The sequence below is a fragment of the Pseudorasbora parva genome, chromosome 16, assembly GCF_024679245.1.
Source record: "Pseudorasbora parva isolate DD20220531a chromosome 16, ASM2467924v1, whole genome shotgun sequence".
NCBI lineage: Eukaryota > Metazoa > Chordata > Actinopteri > Cypriniformes > Gobionidae > Pseudorasbora > Pseudorasbora parva.
In genome coordinates, this window is record NC_090187.1 from 2,778,085 (window position 1) to 2,800,175 (window position 22,091).

Below are 22,091 nucleotides of genomic sequence, written 5' to 3' on the forward strand. Positions count from 1 at the left end.
GATCACGCCATCGATAGTATGCACTATTTGAGCGCGATTGGGGAAATATCACGCTATTTTTGCTATTTTAATTGATCCTTATTGTGAAAGAAGACACACGGACTGTTCCAAGATGGCGGGCGTGCTGACGTGTCTGGAGCGGTCGAATGTGGCAAATACATATCAATGATCATCAACAGAACGAGCAACAGGAGACGTGTCTAATTTACAAGATTTTATATGAATACGACTGTGCGATCTTCACCAAGATTATGCAAACAATTTTATTTACATTTTTTTATTATTATTACAATATATAACAAAGAATGTCCAGCATTTGTGATTAAAAACAATCATCTTTTGGAATTTCATTTGGAATGTGCAACAAAAATGCAATATTTACATAGCAATAACCTGAAAAAGACAATCTGGAAAATACTTGATCTTGTGATTGCTAGGTGGATATATTTTAATCAGCTTTAAAAAAGAATTAAGGGGAAAATATATATATTAAAAAAAACAGTTAATACATTTATCTATGTTGTGTGAGATGGTCAACAACTCACCGCAGTGTAAATAGTGCATGATTCAGTGTGGAAAAAAATATGATTAAATTGATTGATTGATTGATTGATTGATTGATTGATTGATTGATTGATTGATTGATTGATTGATTGATTGATTGATTGATTGATGAGTATTACTTATAAGTGCAGTTAACTCATTTATCCTGTTTTTTGTTATATAATAGTTTAATCTCACCAAGTCACCATTTATGTAGTCTAGTTTAATATTTAATTTTTGTATACTTTCACTCTAAATTCACTCTTGTTTCAACCCATGCTTGGGTCGAATATGGACAAACCCAACTATTGGTGTGTTTTTTAAATACATTTCATAAACCCAACAGTTCAGTGTGTCCATATTTGACCCAAACATGAGTTAAAACAACCCAAAATTCTGAGTATTCAAAAACAAAACATTGATTGTCTTGCAATTGCGATGAGGGCATTTCCAGTTTATCATAATTTTATAGTTAATATTTAAAGGAACTGTATGTAAGAAATTTTTTCAATTAATCATAAAATGGCCCTGATATGTCACTAGACATTAAGAAATCATGTTAATTTCAAATACTTCTATCACTGACAACAGTAGTCCGGCCAGGATATTGTCATTTAAAAGTGTATAAATTTAAAATGTATTGACTTGTAGTGTTTTGGCCTGAAGCTCCGCCCTTCACCTATCGACCAATCACGAAGTCAGTAGTGTTTGGGCATCCGGGTTGCCAGATCTGCCCTAGTTTCCACAGCTGCAGCTACAAATGTTCATGCAGATCCTGCAGCAAATCTGGCAACCTCGAGTCAGGTGGAGGGGAGGGGGATACACCGCTCTACAGTCATCTAAAAGTGATTGCAGTACCAGTTTTGGCCACAATCTTACATACACTTCCTTTGAAAAAATTTATATAATTTTAAATTACTTTTTTTTTCTTTCTGTGAACTGCAATTGACAGTTTTCTCTGTAAACAATTGTATCTTTGGCCTGCATGCATGTGGCATCTTTCACTCCACTGCATGTTCATAATGGCCACACACCACCCCTACATCCTCATCATGAGAACAGTTATTTTTGCCAAGTTTGGCGTGTTTGCAGTGTAACAGAGTCCGCTCCGTCCCTTCACACTCCACATCGTCCAACAGGATCCTGACGCCGCTGCCTCCCGCGCCGAGCTCTGCTCTCTTCGCCACCCGAACGGCTACGGGAAACCCCATCTGCCGGCAGACAACAGCCGCAGCCTGCATGTTAAACATATCATCGCACACCGTGCCCCATTCGCCACGCACAAAAATCTCCACTCGGCCGCGGTCCTTCTGTCCGTCAGCGCTGACCAGCCTGGCTGTACCGGCACGAGGCCGACCCCTTCGTTCCCCTTTCCTCCTGGGTTTGCCTCGACCTCGTTTACCCGGTCTGCCGGTTTGGGTCTTTGCGGTGGTTTTGGGTGCCGGGGTCCAGTACGAGGGCCTGGCGGTGGTTAGAGACGGAGACCTGGGCCGCGGAGTCGTGTGGAGAGCGTTCGGCCGTGGCGTAGATGGGCGGACCGTGGTTGATGGAGGCGCTCTGCGAGTCGTCATCTGTGATGCTTGTGGTCGTGGGGTTGTACTGGGTTTGGTTGGTTTTGGTTTTGGTTTCGGCATGGCAGTCGTTGAGGGTTTTTTGTTAATCACAAACTCTGTGGAACAAATCAAACAAGAGTAAACAACTAGCAGAATAAAAAACACCTTTTCTGATCAAAATTGGTATTGCAATTGCTGTGCTTTTGTAGATGTATAGAGATCGCTAATACATGAGACCAACTGGACGGCAACGTCATCAGAACGCAAACAATTATGGGTATGTTTGGCCCGTTTACATGGCCTGGCATAGCAGGCTAGTGTTCTGGCATGAAAAGAAATTAAAAATTAGAGAGAAAAACTGAATATAATCATGTAAAATGCAGCTACTAATACAAACAAAACATCTCTGGTTAACTAGAAGAGCATCTTTCATTCGTCTGTTAAATACGAGGCAATCTGGCGCTCGTGTCCGCTGTTATCAGTGGCAGGGATTTCTCTAGCATACTGTGAAGTCTTGTGTCCCTGCTCGATGTACAACATGATGATATTCGTTTTTAATGAGGAAAAAAAATATTATATTATATTATATTGTGTTTAGATGCAAGAATTAAACATGAGATCAATAAAATTTATCCAACCCCATTTAAAGTACAATGTACGTCAAAGCCATCTTTTGGACATTCATCATTTTGCATTGGTTTTCCTTTCTTTTCTTTTCTTTTCTTTTCTTTTCTTTTCTTTTCTTTTCTTTTCTTTTCTTTTCTTTTCTTTTCTTCAAACACTCTAATCTGTTTATTTTTAAGTTAAAAAAGAAAAAGAAAATCAATTGTTTTATTGGTTGTATTCTTTTATTACGAAGGAAATCTAGGGCCTCCTTACTGCTTCCATCCATGCCATTTGTCACCTTATTGTCACCTCTGAGATATGGCTTAGTTGTACTATTATTTTTCCACGCTGGAAAACAATAAAAGGATATCCCATTCTTCACCTTTATGCAAATTCTATCGTGAGAATGACTATTGCAGTTTATAACACAGCAGGTAGACGGCATCTTGAACACTGCGTTCTTCCCTCCATGAAAATAAGAAGTCTAACGCCCGTTTGTGCCGCGGATTCACAAAATGCTTTGCGTTCACCACTGAGAATACGTCATGATGACGACACATTAGCAATCTCTATAGTGGTTACTATTTGGGGACACAACAATTTCGATGTAAGTCATTCAACTAAACAACAGTAGTCCGGCCAGAATATTGTCATTTAAAAGTTGTTTTTGCAGCCCTCAACTGATGTTGACATGTTGTGTTTTGGCCTGAAGCGCCGCCCTCCACCTAATCGACCAATCACGAAGTCAGCAGTGTTTGGGCATCCGGGTTGCCAGATCTGCTCTAGTTAGCACAGCTGCAGATCTACAAACGTTCCTGGTGATCCTGCAGCCAATCTGGCAACTTCGAGTCAGGGGGAGGGGGAGATTTCACTCCAAAAAAACATTATAATTATTCATATATTAAGACGCTGAAAACATTGGCAGATCAAGAGCTGCTCGCGTGTAAATAAACACTGTGCTGATTCACTCTGAAACACGCAGCGCATTCATTTAATTCAGTCGCAGCCTTTGCGATTTGATAATCTATATGCACTAAGCCGTATGCCGATTTTGGTTTTATTTTTCTTAATTGAGCAGTCACACCTTCAATGGGAAAAAGAGTGCTTGTTTGCTCTCTTACCTTCTTTAGGGCTGAAGTGAATCAGTTTGCCCTTGATGTTGACTGGAGTGGGCTTAAAGCTGCATTTGCCTGGAGGAGCCCTCCTAAATAATGAAGAAAATATACAACTGTTTATTTCACAGCTTTTGAAATCAAAAGTACAAACATACCTTACACCCTACATAATAGAACAACAACATACAAAAACATATCCTACTGTAAATAAATGACAGGATTTTTATTTTGTGCAAGCTATTACATTTTATATTGCCCCTTAAAAGCACAATCAGTATATCTTTTTTTTTTTTTGGACTTCTAGTAAGGGCGTGTTCACACTTGTAGTTCGGTTAACTTGGTGCGTTTGGTCCCGACCAGAACAAGCGTAGCCAGAACATTGCCCAAAGCATCACACTGCCTCCGCCGGCTCGCTTTCTTCCCATAGTGCATCCTGGGGCCATGTGTTCCCCAGGTAAGCCACTTAAAATGTAAAAGAATGTAAAATGTAAAAGAAAACGTGACTCATCAGAACAGGGCCAGGCCACCTGACTTTTCTGGCCCCATACACAACAAACTGAGCTGCTCTGTGTATTCTGACTCCTTTCTATCAGAACCAGCATTAACTTCTGGAGCAGTTTGAGCTCCAGTAGCTCGTCTGTAGTGTTTGATCGGACCACACGGGCCAGCCTTCGCTCCCCACGTGCATCAATGAGCCTTGGCCGCCAATGACCCTGTGGCCGGTTCTCCACTGGTCCTTCCTTCTATTGACATCATGACCCATTGTCTGGTTCGTTTACATGTATTTGGTGCGTGTTGTGTTTACACATTTTGTTCTAACCACACCAGAATTAGTTTGGAAGCAGACCGAGACCTATCTTTTCAGCCTCACGGTCGCTTTTTCGGTCCGCACCAGGGACCCTAAATTTGGTATAAAAACCATATCTGTGAAGTTTTAATAAGTAGATGTTAACAGAGCTGAACTCGTGTGTCTAAAATTTGTTCAGTATGATGAGAGTGAAGATGCATGTGTACCTCGAGGGATCGACTATCTTATACACGACTCCTGCTCTGGCCGTGGCACTCGCCGCTCCCGTCGCAAGGAAGTACAGCTCACCTAAAACACAGGCATTGATCACTGGACACTCTTAGGGAAAAGAGTGGAGTTCTCTATAGATGCCTCAATTTCAATACCAAAAAGGTTCTATATCAGGAGAAATGTCTTTAAATCACTGCATAGTACTTGCATTATTAACGATGTATGTGATTTTTTTCTACTAATAAAGTGTTTACAAGCTGTCTAATACATTTAAATTTAAATTTAAATTAAAAAGGAATTATACCTAAATCTATAAAATGATCCCATAATAGGAACCCCTGAAAGGTCCTACAAGCACCTGAAATGATTTTTTATATTTCCCATAGGGATTTTATAAAAGTCTTTGTTAAAGAGTTATAAGCCATGAATTAAGTCAACTAGAGACAAGGTGAATCACAATACTACAAACATTTTTGACAATCTGAAGCCGACCGTTTAATTTTCTGTACAGCATCATGGGTAATGTAGTTCTCACCAGGAATCCTGGCTTCCTCAGACACAAATAACCAATTAACAACCTCGTAGCTCACAGCAGCTCTGTCTTAAAAGGTTTGTAAGTTATTGTTCAAAATCAGTTTCCTTATGGAGAAAATGAATGGAGGTTTTACTTCCAGAACCCGACAGTTGCGCTCAAACCTTTTCTTAATAGTTTTTATTGATGACTGTAGAACAAAATAGTCACACACAGAGCTGCTCTCAAGTTACCTGCCTCATCTTCGCCAAATGATATGATATACTTGTAGTAGCTGTTTATAAGTTTAGGGAAACTGCACGTTTTGTCCACGCCCATACAAATCTCCTTATAGCTCCATTTTCCCGTCTCAGTGTTTTCCTTTAGGGACATCAGGCGCCTAGGATGCATAGAATGAGAGAAGTCTGATTTATTCTGTGTACAGTAATTGTATTATATTGGACTATAATTCATGAACTAGAGAAATCATACATACCCACTCATAAAATCCCCAAAGATGTACAGACCGTTCAGATTGGGCATCTGGCAGCCTCTGTAGATGTAGCCGCCAGTTACAGACTTGCCGATTTTATGTGGGTAAGCAAATATCGGAAGGATATCATCTATGGAAAAGGACAAAAAAGATGTTCAATAAACTCATGGAGCCAAAAGCAGTTTTCATAACAATCTTCTTTAAAATAAATGAAGGTTTCAAATAATAGAACAAAATAACCTTTTCCAATGAGGTTCATTCTGGTGTTACGCAGCACGTTTGAGCTTCTCGAGAGCCAATGAGGTTCATTCTGGTGTTACGCAGCACGTTTGAGCTTCTCAAGAACCAATGAGGTTCATTCTGGTGTTACGCAGCACGTTTGAGCTTCTCAAGAGCCAATGAGGTTCATTCTGGTGTTACGCAGCACGTTTGAGCTTCTCAAGAACCAATGAGGTTCATTCTGGTGTTACGCAGCACGTTTGAGCTTCTCGAGAACCAATGAGGCTCATTCTGGTGTTACGCAGCACGTTTGAGCTTCTCGAGAACCAATAGAGTTGTATTTTTTATTGTATTCCTCGTATTTTGATGGTTTAATTGAACTTAGAGGTTGATTAAAACAAATGCTCCTCTCCTTCCATGACTTTTGGCCACTACTGTACATGCTGAAATTAAGTTTGAAAATCGAAAGGCTTGCTTACTGAGTGAGGAGTTGGAGCATAGTTTCTTGTCGTAACAGGAGAAGCCCTCTTTTGCCCTCCATCCGTAGTTCCCTCCTTTTTCAATGAGATCCACTTCCTCATATTTATTCTGCCCAACATCCCCGCAGAACATTCTGCCTTGCCCCTGGCCGTTGATTGGATCACCCCTGTCGATTGAACATCTCCACATGTTCCTCACACCATAGGCGTAGATCTCTGGCCTTGAGTCCTTCTCTCCCACAAAAGGATTGTCTGATGGGATACTGTAGGGGGCGCCATAATCATTGTTGTCTACATCGATACGCAGGGCTTTGCCAAGAAGAGTGGACCTGTAACATCACAGAAAAGCATGTGTGTTTTACTACAAGGGATTGTATAACATTAAAGTAATACAAATAATGAATCCCTAAGATTGCACTTGTATTAATGTAACCTGCCCTGTAAACATTCACACCGGCTGCTCATTTTCTCTCTCTCTCTCTCTCTCTCTCTCTCTCTCTCTCTCTCTCTCTCTCTCTCTCTCTCTCTCTCTCTCTCTCTCTCTCTCTCTCTCTCTCTCTCTCTCTCTCTCTCTCTCAACCGCTTCCTTTCTAACCTCATACTAGGCCTCTCATATCCCACAATGCCCTCTGTCAATATTTACACTGGCATTGGCTTGAACTGTCTGTGAAGAGGCTTCAGTTTTCCTCCTGTGAAATAAAGTCCTGTGAACTAAAGCTTTTCAGGCCTAAAAGATCTACCACACACACACACACACACACACACACACACACACACACACACACACACACACACACACACACATTATGTATGTGATTATGATAATACAAATCAACTTCAGCACTTGGTCAATATTTATAACTAAAACCAAAAGCATTATTGATAATTAAATACTAAAAAACTAAAAAAAACAACTAAAACTGAATGAAAATGATCAAAGCATGCAAAATTACTAAACTTTTACCTAAAATGAAAATTAAAACAGAACATTTATATAAAATACAAATAAATACAAAAAAAATGAATAAAAACAATAACAGTATATCAGCTAATAATATCGCTACAGGCGATATTAAAAAATAAAATAAAAAATCTATAAATAAATAGATTAACATAGTTCAGACCTGTAAACAATCAAACAATTAACATTATCAGGGTTGTCAAAGTTAAAGAGTTAATGCATATGTATATACTGATCACATGCATTGGGATTATATTCAATTCAGGATTTGCAAAGAGGATTTTATTAAATAATATAAATTAAATTAGCATGCTCTAGTTTACCTCTCATTATTAGAGCTAAATGCATCTTGCTTTATTTACGGCCATTCAAAAGTAACTCGAAATCAGACCCCATTTAAAGGGTAAGGAAATAACCGGGTATGTCATTAATGACTCTCCCTGTGTCGTTCCACACCCGTAAGACGACATAGGAGACCTCATCTTCAGACACAATTTAAGATATTTTATATTTAGTCCGAGAGTTCAATTTAGTTCAAGAGTCTCTTGAAGCATCGAAAATACATTTGGGTCCAAAAATAACAAAAACTACGACTTTATTCAGCATTGTCTTCTCTTCCGCGTTTGTGTTCAATCCTCAAATAAAGATTCAAACGGTAATGAATCAGCGTATTGATTCATGATTCGGATCGTGTGACATTGGCGATTCGAATCATGAATCAATACTTCGCTGATTCATTACCGTTTGAATCTTTATTTAAGGTTCGAAAACAAACGTGGAAGAGAATAATGCTGAATAAAGTCGTAGTTTTTGTTATTTTTGGACCCAAATGTATTTTGGATGCTTCAAGAGACTCTAATTAACCCACTGATGTCTCATATGGACTACTCTGATGATGTTTTTATTCCCTTTCTGGACATGGACAGTATAGTGTGCATACACTTGCATACGCTCTCGGACTAAATATAAAATATCTTAAACTGTGTGTGAAGATGAACGGAGGTCTTACGGGTGTGGGACGACATTAGGGTGAGGAGTTAATGACATTTCATTTTTGGGGGAAAACTAACCCTTTAAACTGTACTTACGTTATTGTGATTGCGGATCATGTTTTATTCTACAAATAAATTAAACATGCTTCTACCGGCTTGCAGCTTAGAGGAAAGAATCAAGATTTGAATAATAAAATCAATCATTTTAATAATGTGTGTGGTACAGAAGACCATTAGAAACTAAACAGCACTGCAATGAGTCATGCAGTGTCAATATACAACCCAGTATATCTCGACACCAGGACTCCAAGACTTCTGTGGCTATGGCAGGTTTCTCTATAGGGATGAAAGGCTTGTTGTGCGATTGTGAAACTGTGAGTTTCGTCGTGCCTTTCTCTACATTAGGCACGCACTGCCAGGTCTGCTTATGTCACATGGGGACAGGAGGGCATAACAGGCCAAGGCTAATATTTTGAGGCAGTGTGACGGTCTGGCTAAATGTGCATTACTCCACTGGGGCAAATGTATGCCAAACTTCTAGAGTTAAACTGCTTAAATTAGGCTTCCGAGCTCCAAAAATGACAAAAACACCATGAAAGTTATCCATATGGCTTGTGAGCCACACAATATTCAGGGGTAGATTTTTTACTTTCATTGTGCAACAGCCCCAGAATGCAAAAGAGCTGTGATTTAGAATGACATGAGGATGAGTAAATTATGAAAGAGGGTGCATGTTATTCTGCTCCCAAGCTCCCTAAGTCGTGAATCAGTGTATTGTGTACATGCATGTGTGCACTAGTAAGGACCCTGACTCACTACTCACTGGGACACTGATGGCTCTATTTCCAGCAACATGACAGCGTCGCGACTGCAACATTTCAGCAAGGCCATAACCAAGATAGACATTAGGGGGACAGAGTATTTGTTTTTTTGCATGGGGAAGGGTGGGGTTATTGGTCTCAGTGATTTATTTAAAGGGTACATAACACACACAGTTTCTGCCAATTGTTGTGTATGAAAGTACCACTCTTACTTGTGCTAGCTTTAATTCTTTATTGTGTTCGCCAAAACAATCTCGCATTTTCGAACAGCCAGCGAGAGCAACCTTCAAAACGTTTTCGTCACTTCCCGTTTTCCAACCCTTAAAGTAACCGGCATTCATTCTCTTATTAATGTAACAAACATATTACTTTAACTAAACATCAGGTTATTAGACTAATTAAGCATGCAACATTAATCTCATGCTAATCTTGATTTTCTGTATTTCATATCCCCGAAGAGTCTCTAGTTTGATCATATTTATAAAAGACAGATACACTGATACAGCTCAAGGAGGTGTGCAGTCGGCGAAGCTAAAGAGTCATGAGATCACACGCACATACACATTCGCACACACACACACACACACACACACACACACACACACACACACACACACACACACACACACACACACATCACAGCGTTATTCCTGGATAACTCTCAATTCACTACATAATAACTTTCAATTCACAAGAGTGTGAAGATTACTCACTTGTTTTGAGAATTCCCAAACTTTCCGAAAGGGTCTCCGGCTTTGCCACCGTCTCCTATGAATATGTACAGATAGCCGTCCAAGCCAAACAGAAGCTGACCTCCATTGTGGTTTGATGCAGGCTCATCAACTTCTAGAAGTGTCCTGTGAACCAAAATAAGCATCAGTAGACCAACTATTTCACAGTGACTGACAAAAATGGGTGAAAATCACAGAAAGTTCTTCAACAGAGAGTCATGCTTTTCAGAATCTGTTTTTTATTTTTTATTTTTTTACTGCTAATTATTCAAAGTTTTAACCATATGAATCCTATTGATACACAAATGAAACCTGTTGCACACACTCATGCCTTCTGTCATCTAGATTAGACTTTATTAGCCAGGTCCTGGTTCATGTGTCTTTTTACTGTGAAATCTGATTAATAAATCAGATTTTTTAAATACAGTAAAATATATTGTATGCATTGCATTATATGTTTTAAAACTACATAGCTTTGATCATAAAACGAAGCATTTAAATATCCTCTTACTAAGATATATTATTGGCTGATGATGACTGATATTTATAAGCATTTTATGTAAGCTTCTGTTATAAATGTCTCACTGATTACATTACAAGCTATCAGAATTAATTTCATTATTGTTCAGTTTTGGTTTCTGAATAAAACTGGGCTGTTTTTTTCCAACTTGAGTTCGAGCTCCATAGTCTCACTATATAATATTATATGAGCCAAGTAGGATCCAAAATATAAAACACATAACTATTGTCCTGGGCTCTGTATGTCAGACATGACATTGGAAGTTACTTGTTGTGAAACCTGCTTTTTGTGAAACTTTGTGTCACCACATCTGATCAGTTCTGAATTATAACTGCACCACAATCACTACACGACACACAGTACTGCCTATTTGTAGTTTAAGCTGTATCTGTCTGCGCCCATAATCTCTGGAACACGCAAGGATGAATAGCCTAAGCCGATAATAGCCTATGTGTCAAATTGATTTCTAACAACAACACCCAAGAATGTCCCTTAGTGTAAGCATAATGCCACTACATTTCGTCACAACCCTACCTTTCAGCACAGCCACCACATTTCGTCACGGCCACCACATTTCAGCAAAGCCACCACATTTTGGCATGCCTCCTATCTTTCATCACGCCCCCTACATTTCATCACGCCCCCTACATTTCATCACGCCCCCTACATTTCATCACGCCCCCTACATTTCAGCAGCTATTAAATTTCAGCACACCCACCACATTTTGGCATGCTCCCTTTCAGCATGCCTCCTAATTTTTAGCAAGCACACTACTTTTCAGCATGCCCCCTGGCCCCTAACTTTTAGCACACCCACTTCATTTCAGCAAACCCCCTGGCTAATTTCCAGTACGCCTACTACATTTCGGAACCCCCCACATCTTTCAGCGCGGCCACTAATTTTGGCACGCTGTCTAAATTTCAGCATGGAAACTACATTTGAACCTGCCCCCTACTTTTCAGCATGCCCCGTGGCGCCTACCCTTCAGCACACCAACCCCATTTTGGAACATCCCCTATCTTTCAGCACGGCCACTACATTTCAACATGCTCCCTATAATAATAATAATAATAATAATTAGTTACATTTTTATAGCACTTTTCTAGGCACTCAAAGCACTTTACATATAGAATGGGGGAATCTCCTCACCCACCCTAGCTTTCAGCACGCTCCCTAGCCCCAACATTTAAGCACGCCCCCTATATTTTTCACACCCATTGCTCCCAACCTTTCAGCACATCCCCTTTATTTCAGAACTACTCCAACCTGCAGATACCCACGCTACTCGGCTTGGCCAGCTACAGAGAAACTGGTAGCCAACAAGTGCTGAGACTACCAGGCTGAGAACAGTGGAAATATAACTGGCATCATTCGGCCCGACAGTGGAAAAGCTGCTATATTAGAACATAACTAACGTCAGACCAAGTAAAGCCCTATTCGGACTGAATTAGTTTAACATGGGGACTTGGGGGTAAAGTAATTATAACCAGAGGTTCTCTGTGATTTTAGTCCCGTCCGAATGTGCCATCTCGGTAATCATTACGGACAATGACAGTAAAGATTACCGAGACTTTTACCTTCTGTAAAAAGGTCTGGAAAAATGACCTCGGGTAATACTAATCCCGTTCGAATAGACCTGCTGTAAAAATGTATGGCAAAATTCTGTCATTTCCTGTTTAAAAGTTTTTAAAAAAGCGCATTTTGCGAACTTTGAGGTGCTTGAAGCATTCGGTTGCGTTGTAGGTGGTGGGACAAATCTGTGGAAAATGTCCAGTATTTTCCGCATATCATTTAAAGCAAAAAGAAGATCAAAAGCATTAGAGGCACAACACTTATTTTAGCTCTAGGAAAGTGTCTATTACCAACACAATCCAATCGGAATCATTAGACTCGACCTAACTGTTTATTAAAACACATATATATTGGAGACGAAGTTCAGACTGGGGCTCAGGTTGTGTTTGCTCACGTGATAACGGTAACGTCATGCGCACATGACGTCAAGGAGGTGCATAAAGCGAGTTACTCCTCTCTTATCCCGTGCGAATTGGCCATTAATATTACAGACGTCCTGAGGTAAAATGACCTTACCCCCATGTCCCCATGTTAATCTAATCCCGTCCGAATAGGGCTTTAGACTGTCCTGCCATGTTTACTGACTTGGTTTCCTTATCTGTGTTTGAATGACTCTCACTCTTACCTTTCTGAGGAGTGATCCAGCATATTCATATCTGAATCGGACACGATGAACTCACTGATACGAATCTTCTCCTGCTTCTTCACAGACACAGAGTAATAGACGTAGGCCTTTTTCACCTTCGTGAATCGAGGATGCAGGGCGATGCAGAGGAACCCTCGCTCATCTCCAGCCCAAGGTGATGTTAGAACCGCCTTGGTCAGATTCAGGAAGGGCCTGTCGATTCTAGAACCATTCGGCAAGTAAGTCCACACGTAACCCAGCTGCTCGGCTACAAAGAAGCGGTGAGTCCCGTCATTCGCATGTACCATCGCAACAGGATTGCGAAGACCATTCGCAACTTCTTCCAGGCATAACTGTATGCAGCCTTGCGGATCCGCCTTCACGTCTCCCAGGTTGGCGTTGAGCTCGTCGTTGGCGAGGACGTTTGGGTAACAGTATTCGGGATCTTTCAGCTCAAGGTATTTGCAGAACTTGCTTCGGTCCTCTTCAATAGCATATGTTTCATTGTAATTGGTCAGAAGGCTAAGTGTGTAACGACAATGGAGCCAGTAATCGCCACAGTAGTTTCCACAGAGGCCGGGAAGCTCCCGCATCGGGGTGTTGGCGTCTTCTGCATCGTACAGATGAGCGGCATAAGGGGAGCATTCCTAAAACAAGCGAATCAAAGCATGAACATTTACTCAGTAGTCTCTGACAGTGTCCCAAAGACAGATCAAGAGGACATAAGATTCGGCTTTTAAGCAGCTTCAAAGGCACGTTGCGATCAAATTAGCCAAATGTTGCTGGCAAAAGAGGTCCATTGCCTATTTTCTTAAAGCATCTTACATGGAAGTCACTTTCAAACTAAGCCTTTTCTGTTCATCAACACAGAAAATAGGCACATGAAAAACTTTTTATTGAAACGACTGGATATTGTCTGTGAAAAATGGTAGAATAACAGTAAATGTGATTACACCTTAAGATGATGATAAATAAATGTATTAAATTGTTCTAAAGAAAGGTCGATAAAGGCACAAAGGAACAACATCATTGGAATCACTTTCAGGAAGATATTTAACCGATGAACAATAAAAACATCTTGATAGCCAGACAGAATACACCATTTTAGAAATGGTATAAAGAAAAGTTTGAATGTCATTTAAAAAAAAAAAAATCTTTACTTCTTAAATACATGTGAGTATACATGATATCCTATTGATTACTTTCAAAAAGAGAGTTAAAATGCATTTTTAAAACTTTCTGATATTTTAAGAGACATAGTGACCCTGACACACAATTTAAGGCGATAACAAACACACACACACACACACACACACACACACACACACACACACACACACGCACGCACACACACACACACACACACACACACACACACATAGGGCTATATGCCAAGGTTTACTTAAAAAATATATGCTTGTTCTTCTTTATGATAGGACAGTTGATAGTTGTTGTTGTTTTTTCATCAATACCGTAGAAGAATGATTTAGGATCCTTTAAACCTTTTAGTTAACGGTTGTTAAAAAGCCATTTTGTGTGAATAACATTTTAATAATCTAAAGAAACTTTTTCCACCTTCTTCATAACCATATGCCAATAAAGAACTTTAATTTGGAATAGGAATACATTTGGAATATATTATCCTTGATTTCTTAAACGCCTTAGTTGCATTTTTAATGTTTTTCTTTCAATAAATTGATAGATCCATTAAACAAAATAGTGTCTTGTCATTGGCCCATAAACACTGACTTTCTGCCTTCATCAATAGCCATTCAGTTAACCCTATAAATGCTCAAATAGCTAATTCATCCAAAACGTATTTGCTGTGTTAGCCTTTTCGCCTTACTCTCTCCTCCACATGGTCTGGCAAACGTGGCACTCTGCACGTCTTCTCTGATGCCGGGATCCCGGGATTCAATCCAGCAGCTGGTGATGATGGTTTGAGCTATAAATACAGTCACTCTTGGACATTTTGGACTATCCAAGCCCTCATTATGCCTTAGCCACAACACCACACCCATCAGAGGACCGAGCCAGCCTTGGCAACGATACTGCCAGCTCAGGACTGGAAATCATCTGAGATTACTACAATGACATTAAACAAACCATGGACCCGAATGTGGTTTGGATCGATGAGGTATCTCGCTCATAACACATTACAGACATTGCTATGTAGCCAAGATGTGGAGGAATAATGTTTTGGGTCTTTCTAATGAAGTTTGATTGCAATTCAAACAAAATAAAAACCATTCGAGGGGACTATGAGGTATAAATGAGTTCAGCATTTCCTAAACAACACACGGTTATGTAATATCCTGTTAGCTTAGAGCGAAAAAAACTCACAGAAAGCTCTGAAGATGCTCATGCATATGAAAATCTTAACTTCTGAATCTACAAGATGTCACTAGTTTTCAGGCCTAATAAAAACTGTAAGTCTTGATTTCTGAGGATATGTGGCAAAATATCACTCTCAGATTCGTCTAGATGAGTTGGGGTGTTTTATTCAATGATTAAATTGCAAGTGTGTCTACTTTTTTAAACAATGCTGGGAAAAGCACCAATTCTCATGCTCTCTTTTCCTCAGATGTATTTGTGTCCTCCATATCTTCTGCTCCTATTGTGAGTTTTTGTCCAGTCATTGTGTTCTTTCTTCAGTCCCTCGTATAATTGCGTTTATATGGTTCTGTAATTATGAGAGTCTGTAGGAGATCACAATCTCTGTTGTTATCAAAACGCTGATGGATTGGCTTTAACAGATGGTCTCAGCAGGGTTTCACTCATCAAAACATTCGCTCCACTCTTCTGTGCCTCAAATCCATTAGCTTAGATGTTTGCGCCCGTCACTCATTAGCAAAAGCTTTTCTCTTTTGAAGCAGAATAGAAAATGCCTTATAAAATAAACGTTTGAACTGTATCTGGTTTTGATTTGGTCTGTGATAACATTATAAACCTCAAGTTGGTGTCCAAAGGAGTGACCTAAAGAACATGGCATATCTGAGATTACTGATTGCATATTCATTATGCAGCATTTAATGCAAATAACACAGGCAAAAGTGCTTTACAACCTCTGAACCACAGCCAAGACTAGCAACGTGATTGAGAGGTTGATATTGATGTTATATAACACTTCAGGAAAAAAGAAGGCAAGTAAATTACATTTTAGACACAATATGTCCCAGATATGTCCAGTACTTCTCCAAGCAACAAACACAGTTATGTTCCGAAATGAATCAGAAATGTAGCATGAAACAGCTGAGTGAACGATTCAATGACTCACTCATAAAGACAGTGACTACATCTAAAATCACACACCTCCCTTCTATATAGTAGGCGAAAAACAGTACGTGAAAATAGTTATGCCAGTGACCACTTGAGTCTGAATTCGCATACTTCCCTATATAGAGGCCGATAAAATTATGTGATAAAATAAGTATGTTTGAATTCACAGTACACACAAAAGAGTATATAGAAAAAAGTACCAGGATTACCTACTAGTAGGGGTGTAACGATTCGTTTAACAACGATTCGATTCGTATCACGATTTGAGGTTGTCGATACGATTAAAGGACGATATTGGTTCATTTAGAACGTTATGATCCGAAACGATTCAGTGACTTGAAATCGATTCAGTAACTTTTTAGACAAAAATTTAAATCAATGTGACAATGATTCGATTTGACTGAAATAAAACAGTCACACTGATTTAAATTTGTTGTATGTTATGTAATGTATGTAATAATGTTTTATATATCCTCATATCATCCAGCCCTAAAACTTGTATAGTTTTTATTAATGTTTATTTGAAAACATCAAATTAGGCAGAATATATGATGATAAATGTATGAGTTGTTAATATAATATATAACAATAATATATATAGGGTTGGATTTAACCCCAAAAATTTAGCATATTGAGCCAATATGATAACTGCAAATCCACGTTTCGCTGCCTGGAGTCACGTTGTTCCTGAGAATTGCAGCGATCCATTTGCTTCTCTTCTCTGTAGCTTTCGGCAGTCTGTAAAAATATACCTCAGATTTCTGGTAAAATCTATTTGTGCATTCAATCTCAAAGCTCTTTCCCCATTTTAGATGTGCTTTGTGTGTTTTTGCCACTCACCTGAGGTGGGCATATCCTCAGTCAATCCGACCGATGTGAAGTCAAGCGCATGCCCTCTATTGTGCTGCTTCTAATTAAGTGATAAAAAGCAGTTGCAAATGTAGTAGTCTCGCGTGGCTTCAGACTGACGGCATAAGGTCTGGTCTCTATCGCAGCTTTTATTGGTCGATGTCCACCCAAGAGACATTTGACTGACATGTAACGCAACCAATCACAGTTCGTTTTGTTCTGCGTCATGTTTAGGGCCGTGAAAATGTTAAGTCGATGTCCCTGCAATAACAGACCGACAAGCATCTCATAAATTATTCATTCATGACGTTGTGCAAGCTTACTGCAACAATGGAGCCGTGAACATCGCATACTTGTATTGAAAATACAGCATTTAGTTGATCCTGATGAGCGCTCATTGCCACAGTTGTAAACACGACGGCGCTCTTCTTCCACGAATGAGTTTGGCGTCACGGCATTTGTTTCCAGACGGGCCGTTAAAGAACACAACACACACGTCTCACGGACATCCTGTAGAATCCAACCAATCAGATGATGACTTCGAAACTCCTGAAGTGTTTCCAGAAAAGTGTGCCTTATGCATCAAAGGTTCAGCCAACGTCCGTGAGCGTGACGTCTAAGGCTGAGACTACAAATGTTTTACAAAATACACATAACCTACACACCCTTTGCACAAATAAAATGTGGCCTTTATGTTTTACTACCAAATTATATATAATTTCGGTAACACTACAATAAGGTTCATTAGTTAACATTAGTTAACTATATTATTTAACATGAACTAATAAGGAACTGCACTTATAAAAAATGAATTTAACTTTGTTAATTTCAACATTTACTAATACTTTATTAAAAATCTTGAAAATCTTTGTCCTCAGTATTGAACGTGTCCGAGAGAAACGGTTTTCGATTCTGTCCTGCTGATCCGAGGACCGCTGCTCGTTCAGTTACTCGCTCATGCTCAGTATCAGCGGCTCGTGAGTTCATCAGATCTCTCAGCAAAACACGACTCAGTTCAGTGAACGGTTGGAGTTACAACATATAATTCAAGACATTAGTTTATTTCTATTCGGAGGAACTGTCACTCATGTCAGAAAGTGAGCAACTATAGTAACTTGTGGGATCAGCGCTGATTTGAGACACAAACCGTTTAGAACGATTCAGTCCGATTTAGTGAACTGGTTCGCTCGGTTCACTAAAAAGAACCGATTAAAAAGAACGATTCGTTTGTGATCCGGACATCACTAGAGTGATCATCCGATCGGGCTCACGAGTGAAGAAGAAATGGTTTGCGTTTGTGCCTTTTGAATTGTGGCAACAGAATTGTGAAAATTTGCAGCGAACACTTGACTAACTTACAGAACACAGCCGGGCCGGTTGAAGAAAAATGCCATTCCTTGGTCGAAGACGAGTGCAGCCACTGTGGAAGTAATGTAAACTCTAGCTATTTATCCTTCCATTTGGGCACACACGGCTTGAGGAAAGATGTGCAGTAATAAAATAATCGTGCTTTACACACACGACGCTCTTCCAACTGGACTGCCTTTTTTCCGGCTACCGCTGCGTTCCCACAGGACTTCAGCGCGAGACACAGCTAGCCGTCTAACACACTATTTAGATGAATTTAAACAATGGCTAAGTGACTAACGCATCTCGTTGTCATGTAAGGGACCTGTTCAGGACAGACATTTTAATTGCATTTTGTGTCTGTTAAGAGGCACAAAGACACGTCTATGCCCCCAAAGCTGTCGTTTTATCTGAGGGGGGGCTCTGGGCATTAACTGTAATAACTCCGTGTTGCAAGCACCAATCCGGTTCGTTTTTCTTCTTCTATAGACTGTTCTCACAAACAATCAAGATAAACCTAAAAAATCCCCCGGAGTTGTCCTTTAACAAAGATGAACTAATACAGCAACAAATGCACTGCTCATGTTTAGTTCATGTTAGTTAATACATTAACTAAAGTTAACAAATGAAACCTTATTGTAAAGTGTTACCATAATTTTCTAATTAATTTACCTTACAGTGAAATGTTTTCTTTGATGATTTAGGTGCATGTGAGCTCCCGAACTTAATGCATGATGGAAGCGTGAGTTTAGGTCACAGGTTTTATTCCCAAGTGGCCAAGTGTGGGTATTTGGACAGGGCAAGTGTCACCTGTTCTGGTCCTGAATGAATCAGCATATTGAACGAATCCATTGAATGAATGAAAAAAAAAACAGCCATGTGTCGCCATCTACTGGTGAAAAAAGCACAAACACAAACAAGCTGATACACAGTGACAAATCTGATCAGATCGGTTCATATGTGACTATGAATATTGAGTATTATGAATGTTGAGTAGCATTGTCGCCCTGACGTTTGCACAGTAAAATGATACATCCTGTGCCTATTTGGAGAGGAAGCATGTACAGTATTTTGCTTCTCTGCAGGTTGGAGAACACAAGCAGCTCCCTGTATCTGGGATAAATGTCCCAACAAAGGCAATCATTGAGCTCAGCCACACCACTAAGTAGTCAAATAAATCAGGTGTTCCCTTTGCCAACCTCAATCCCACTGCAATCTCAAAACCATATGGTCAAATATCATCGTTTAATCCCAGCAGCCTTGACGTTCCAGTGATGTAAGAAGATGACTAACATTCAGACATTAGTTTTGGTTGGTATGTCCTGTATGCATAAATGCATGAATGTAAATGTATGCCAACACTCAGATAAAGACAAATATTAACTGAGTGTTTATTTTGCAGTTATGTTAAAGATGTTAAGACTGAAGAGTAAAATTCACATTAAATTACCACAGCTATCTTACATTTTAAACTGATGTCACCATTCCTAAAAATAGCTCAGTCATTGCTAATGCTAAAGTCATCCATCCGTCTAAAATCAAAGTCAAAACAAAAATGATGTAACTCTCGCGATGATGTAACGTCCTCCATGAGGCACAGTCCGTATTACAAAATCTTAAAAATTAATAAATAATTAAATTCATTGTTAACATGCAATGTTTTTTATTCAATATTAATATAATTAGGTAATTAATACATATAATTAAATCCTGTCTAACAGTCAAAGCAAATATGATTCAGACAGCAGATATAATGTTTCACTAGTGTGTGAGGACACTAGAGTTCATTTCTGTGAGGAGAGCAAAATAAAGTAAACTGTGACGTATTATACCCACACATTCTTCATACAGTGACTACCAGTAAAAATGATTCAGATACTTTGACCTGAGCATGTTTTGTTGAAGTGTTTTCTCTTTAATTGCTAATGCGACCTTTGACACCACAGACTGAACTAAATGAAGCATTGCTGCTCATTGGTTGAGCTAAATTGGTATTATCTAATTGTGTACTTAAATCTAACAGCTGATTGGCTGATTGCAATCCATTACATCCCTTTATATCAAAATAATCGGACATTTTCAAGATTAATTTGTTTTTGTCATATTGTTACCATTTTCTAAACTATAGTGAATAAACTGTGATAATGTGAGAACATGTTGATGGTGTCTGATTACATTTTGGTTTGACTACACTGTAAAAAAATATGTGATCAGTAAGTTATGTTTTTACATTGCTTTAACTCATCAAAATAAGTTAAGCAATTTTCTACACTAAAAATTATTTAGAAAAAAAGTTCAAGTTGAGTTCATTGAAATTAAAATTTTGAGTTAATACAATGTACATTTTTTTTGAGATTCGATAACCTTTATTAAAATATTATTAAAAGATTTTGTAAGCATATTGGGTATTATTGTGTGTGTTTTATTTCTGATGACGCAGTGAAACATGCCAAATAGTGCTATTTCCATGATTTATCACATTTTTTATGTGGTTCAGATTCAAAAATATTTTAAGTTTCTATTTATTAAACCAATTTCCTTCATTGTATTAACTCAAATGTTTAATTTCAATAAACTCAAAATTTTAAGGCGACCAGGTTACTTACTTTTTTAAGTTAAACCAACAAAAACCAACAATTTAAGTCAGTTTAATGTAATTTAAGTTGAAATGACTTACAAATTCAAGTGGATTGTACTTAAAAATTCTGCATTTTTATTTTATTTTGTGGGCTAAAGTTAAAATATCCACAAAAAAAATTCTAGTGACTGATCACATCTAAATATTTCCAGTTGGCCGAATTTAATTTCTGTGAATTGATGCAATTTAATTCCCAAAATTAAATTTGGCCAACTGTAAATGTTTGATGTGCATGATCAGTCACTAGACAATGTTCAATTGGGGCCTGGATTTTTTATTTATTTTATTTTTTACAATGCACACATGATGTTATTCAATGCCAGAATTATCCTGACCTGAGACTCACCTGGCAAAGAATACTGCGGATGTACTTCCCACAGGCCATGAATCCCGTGTGATCGAAGTAGTCCATGATCTGGTAGAAGCGCTGGGAGATTTGGTTATCCCTGTCTAAGTCACAGCATCCAAACTTGGCATACTCCTTGCAGAAGAGCAGGGGCTCCGGAGGCTGGAACGGAGGCTTGTAGTCCAGGCACTGCGGGTGGGCATCTCCCTGCAGAGGCATCAGGAGCACCAGCAGACACAAGAACAGAGCCAGTCCTCCCATTGCACAGGCCAAAACTCAGACGTGTCTGCGTACAAAGGTGGCTTGTGCTGAGTTTGAGAAACACCAATGGTGTGGTGGAGTTTCTTCCTGAGTAAGCGGTGTCTCCCCCAAACACGTGCTTCAAATGCACACACACACACACACACACACACACACACACACACACACACACACACACACACACACACACACACAAACACACATGTAGCTCAAGGGCAGAGAATCAGTCGGAATACTGCTGCTACACAAGGCCCACTCATTCAACAGCCATGCCACACACTCATACACATCTTCACAAACACACACACACTTCTCTATTCCCTCCCTCTTTCCACCCTGTCTCCTCCTCCGCCTTTCCCTCGTTTCCCTCGCTTTCTCTCATTCTTCAGCAGATGCATTCCTTCTTCTTGCGGCTGGCCTGTACGCTTGCAGCCTCCCTCCCCCGAATGAACCCGTGCCTCTTTCTCTTGCTTTCTCACACAGAGCATGCTAGTCCTTTCCTTTCATTTCGCTGTGTAATTTGCTTCACTGTGCATCTTTGATTGGTTGTGTGAATCTTCAAGCTTCTCAACCTCCCATGTTACATTTTGTGTGCAAAGACATTTTAAGTA

At 39.3% G+C, this 22,091-nt stretch overlaps 1 protein-coding gene across 1 annotated transcript; it reads right to left on the reverse strand.

Moving 5' to 3' along the window:
* Positions 1–377: 377 nt before the first annotated feature.
* On the reverse strand, positions 378–21,590 carry si:ch211-136a13.1 (HHIP-like protein 1). The gene is made up of 9 exons (XM_067419341.1): positions 21,220–21,590; positions 12,761–13,407; positions 10,025–10,168; positions 6,538–6,866; positions 5,843–5,969; positions 5,601–5,746; positions 4,832–4,913; positions 3,824–3,906; positions 378–2,212 (listed from the first exon to the last, which is right to left on the reverse strand). Exons 1-9 carry the CDS (start codon positions 21,478–21,480, stop codon positions 1,545–1,547), a joined length of 2,487 nt encoding a protein of 828 aa, XP_067275442.1. The 5' UTR covers positions 21,481–21,590; the 3' UTR covers positions 378–1,544.
* Positions 21,591–22,091: the final 501 nt, after the last annotated feature.

What these genes read in the sequence shown, in the direction of transcription:
- si:ch211-136a13.1 (XM_067419341.1), bottom strand. Translation starts at nt 21,480, where the DNA reads ATGGGAGGACTGGCTCTGTTCTTGTGTCTGCTGGTGCTCCTGATGCCT. An exon ending in TCCGCAGTATTCTTTGCCAG is followed by an intron (nt 13,408 to 21,219) that starts GTGAGTCTCAGG and finishes CGCTTGTTTTAG; the next exon opens with GAATGCTCCCCTTATGCCGC. An exon ending in ATGCTCCAACTCCTCACTCA is followed by an intron (nt 5,970 to 6,537) that starts GTAAGCAAGCCT and finishes CCTTTTCCATAG; the next exon opens with ATGATATCCTTCCGATATTT.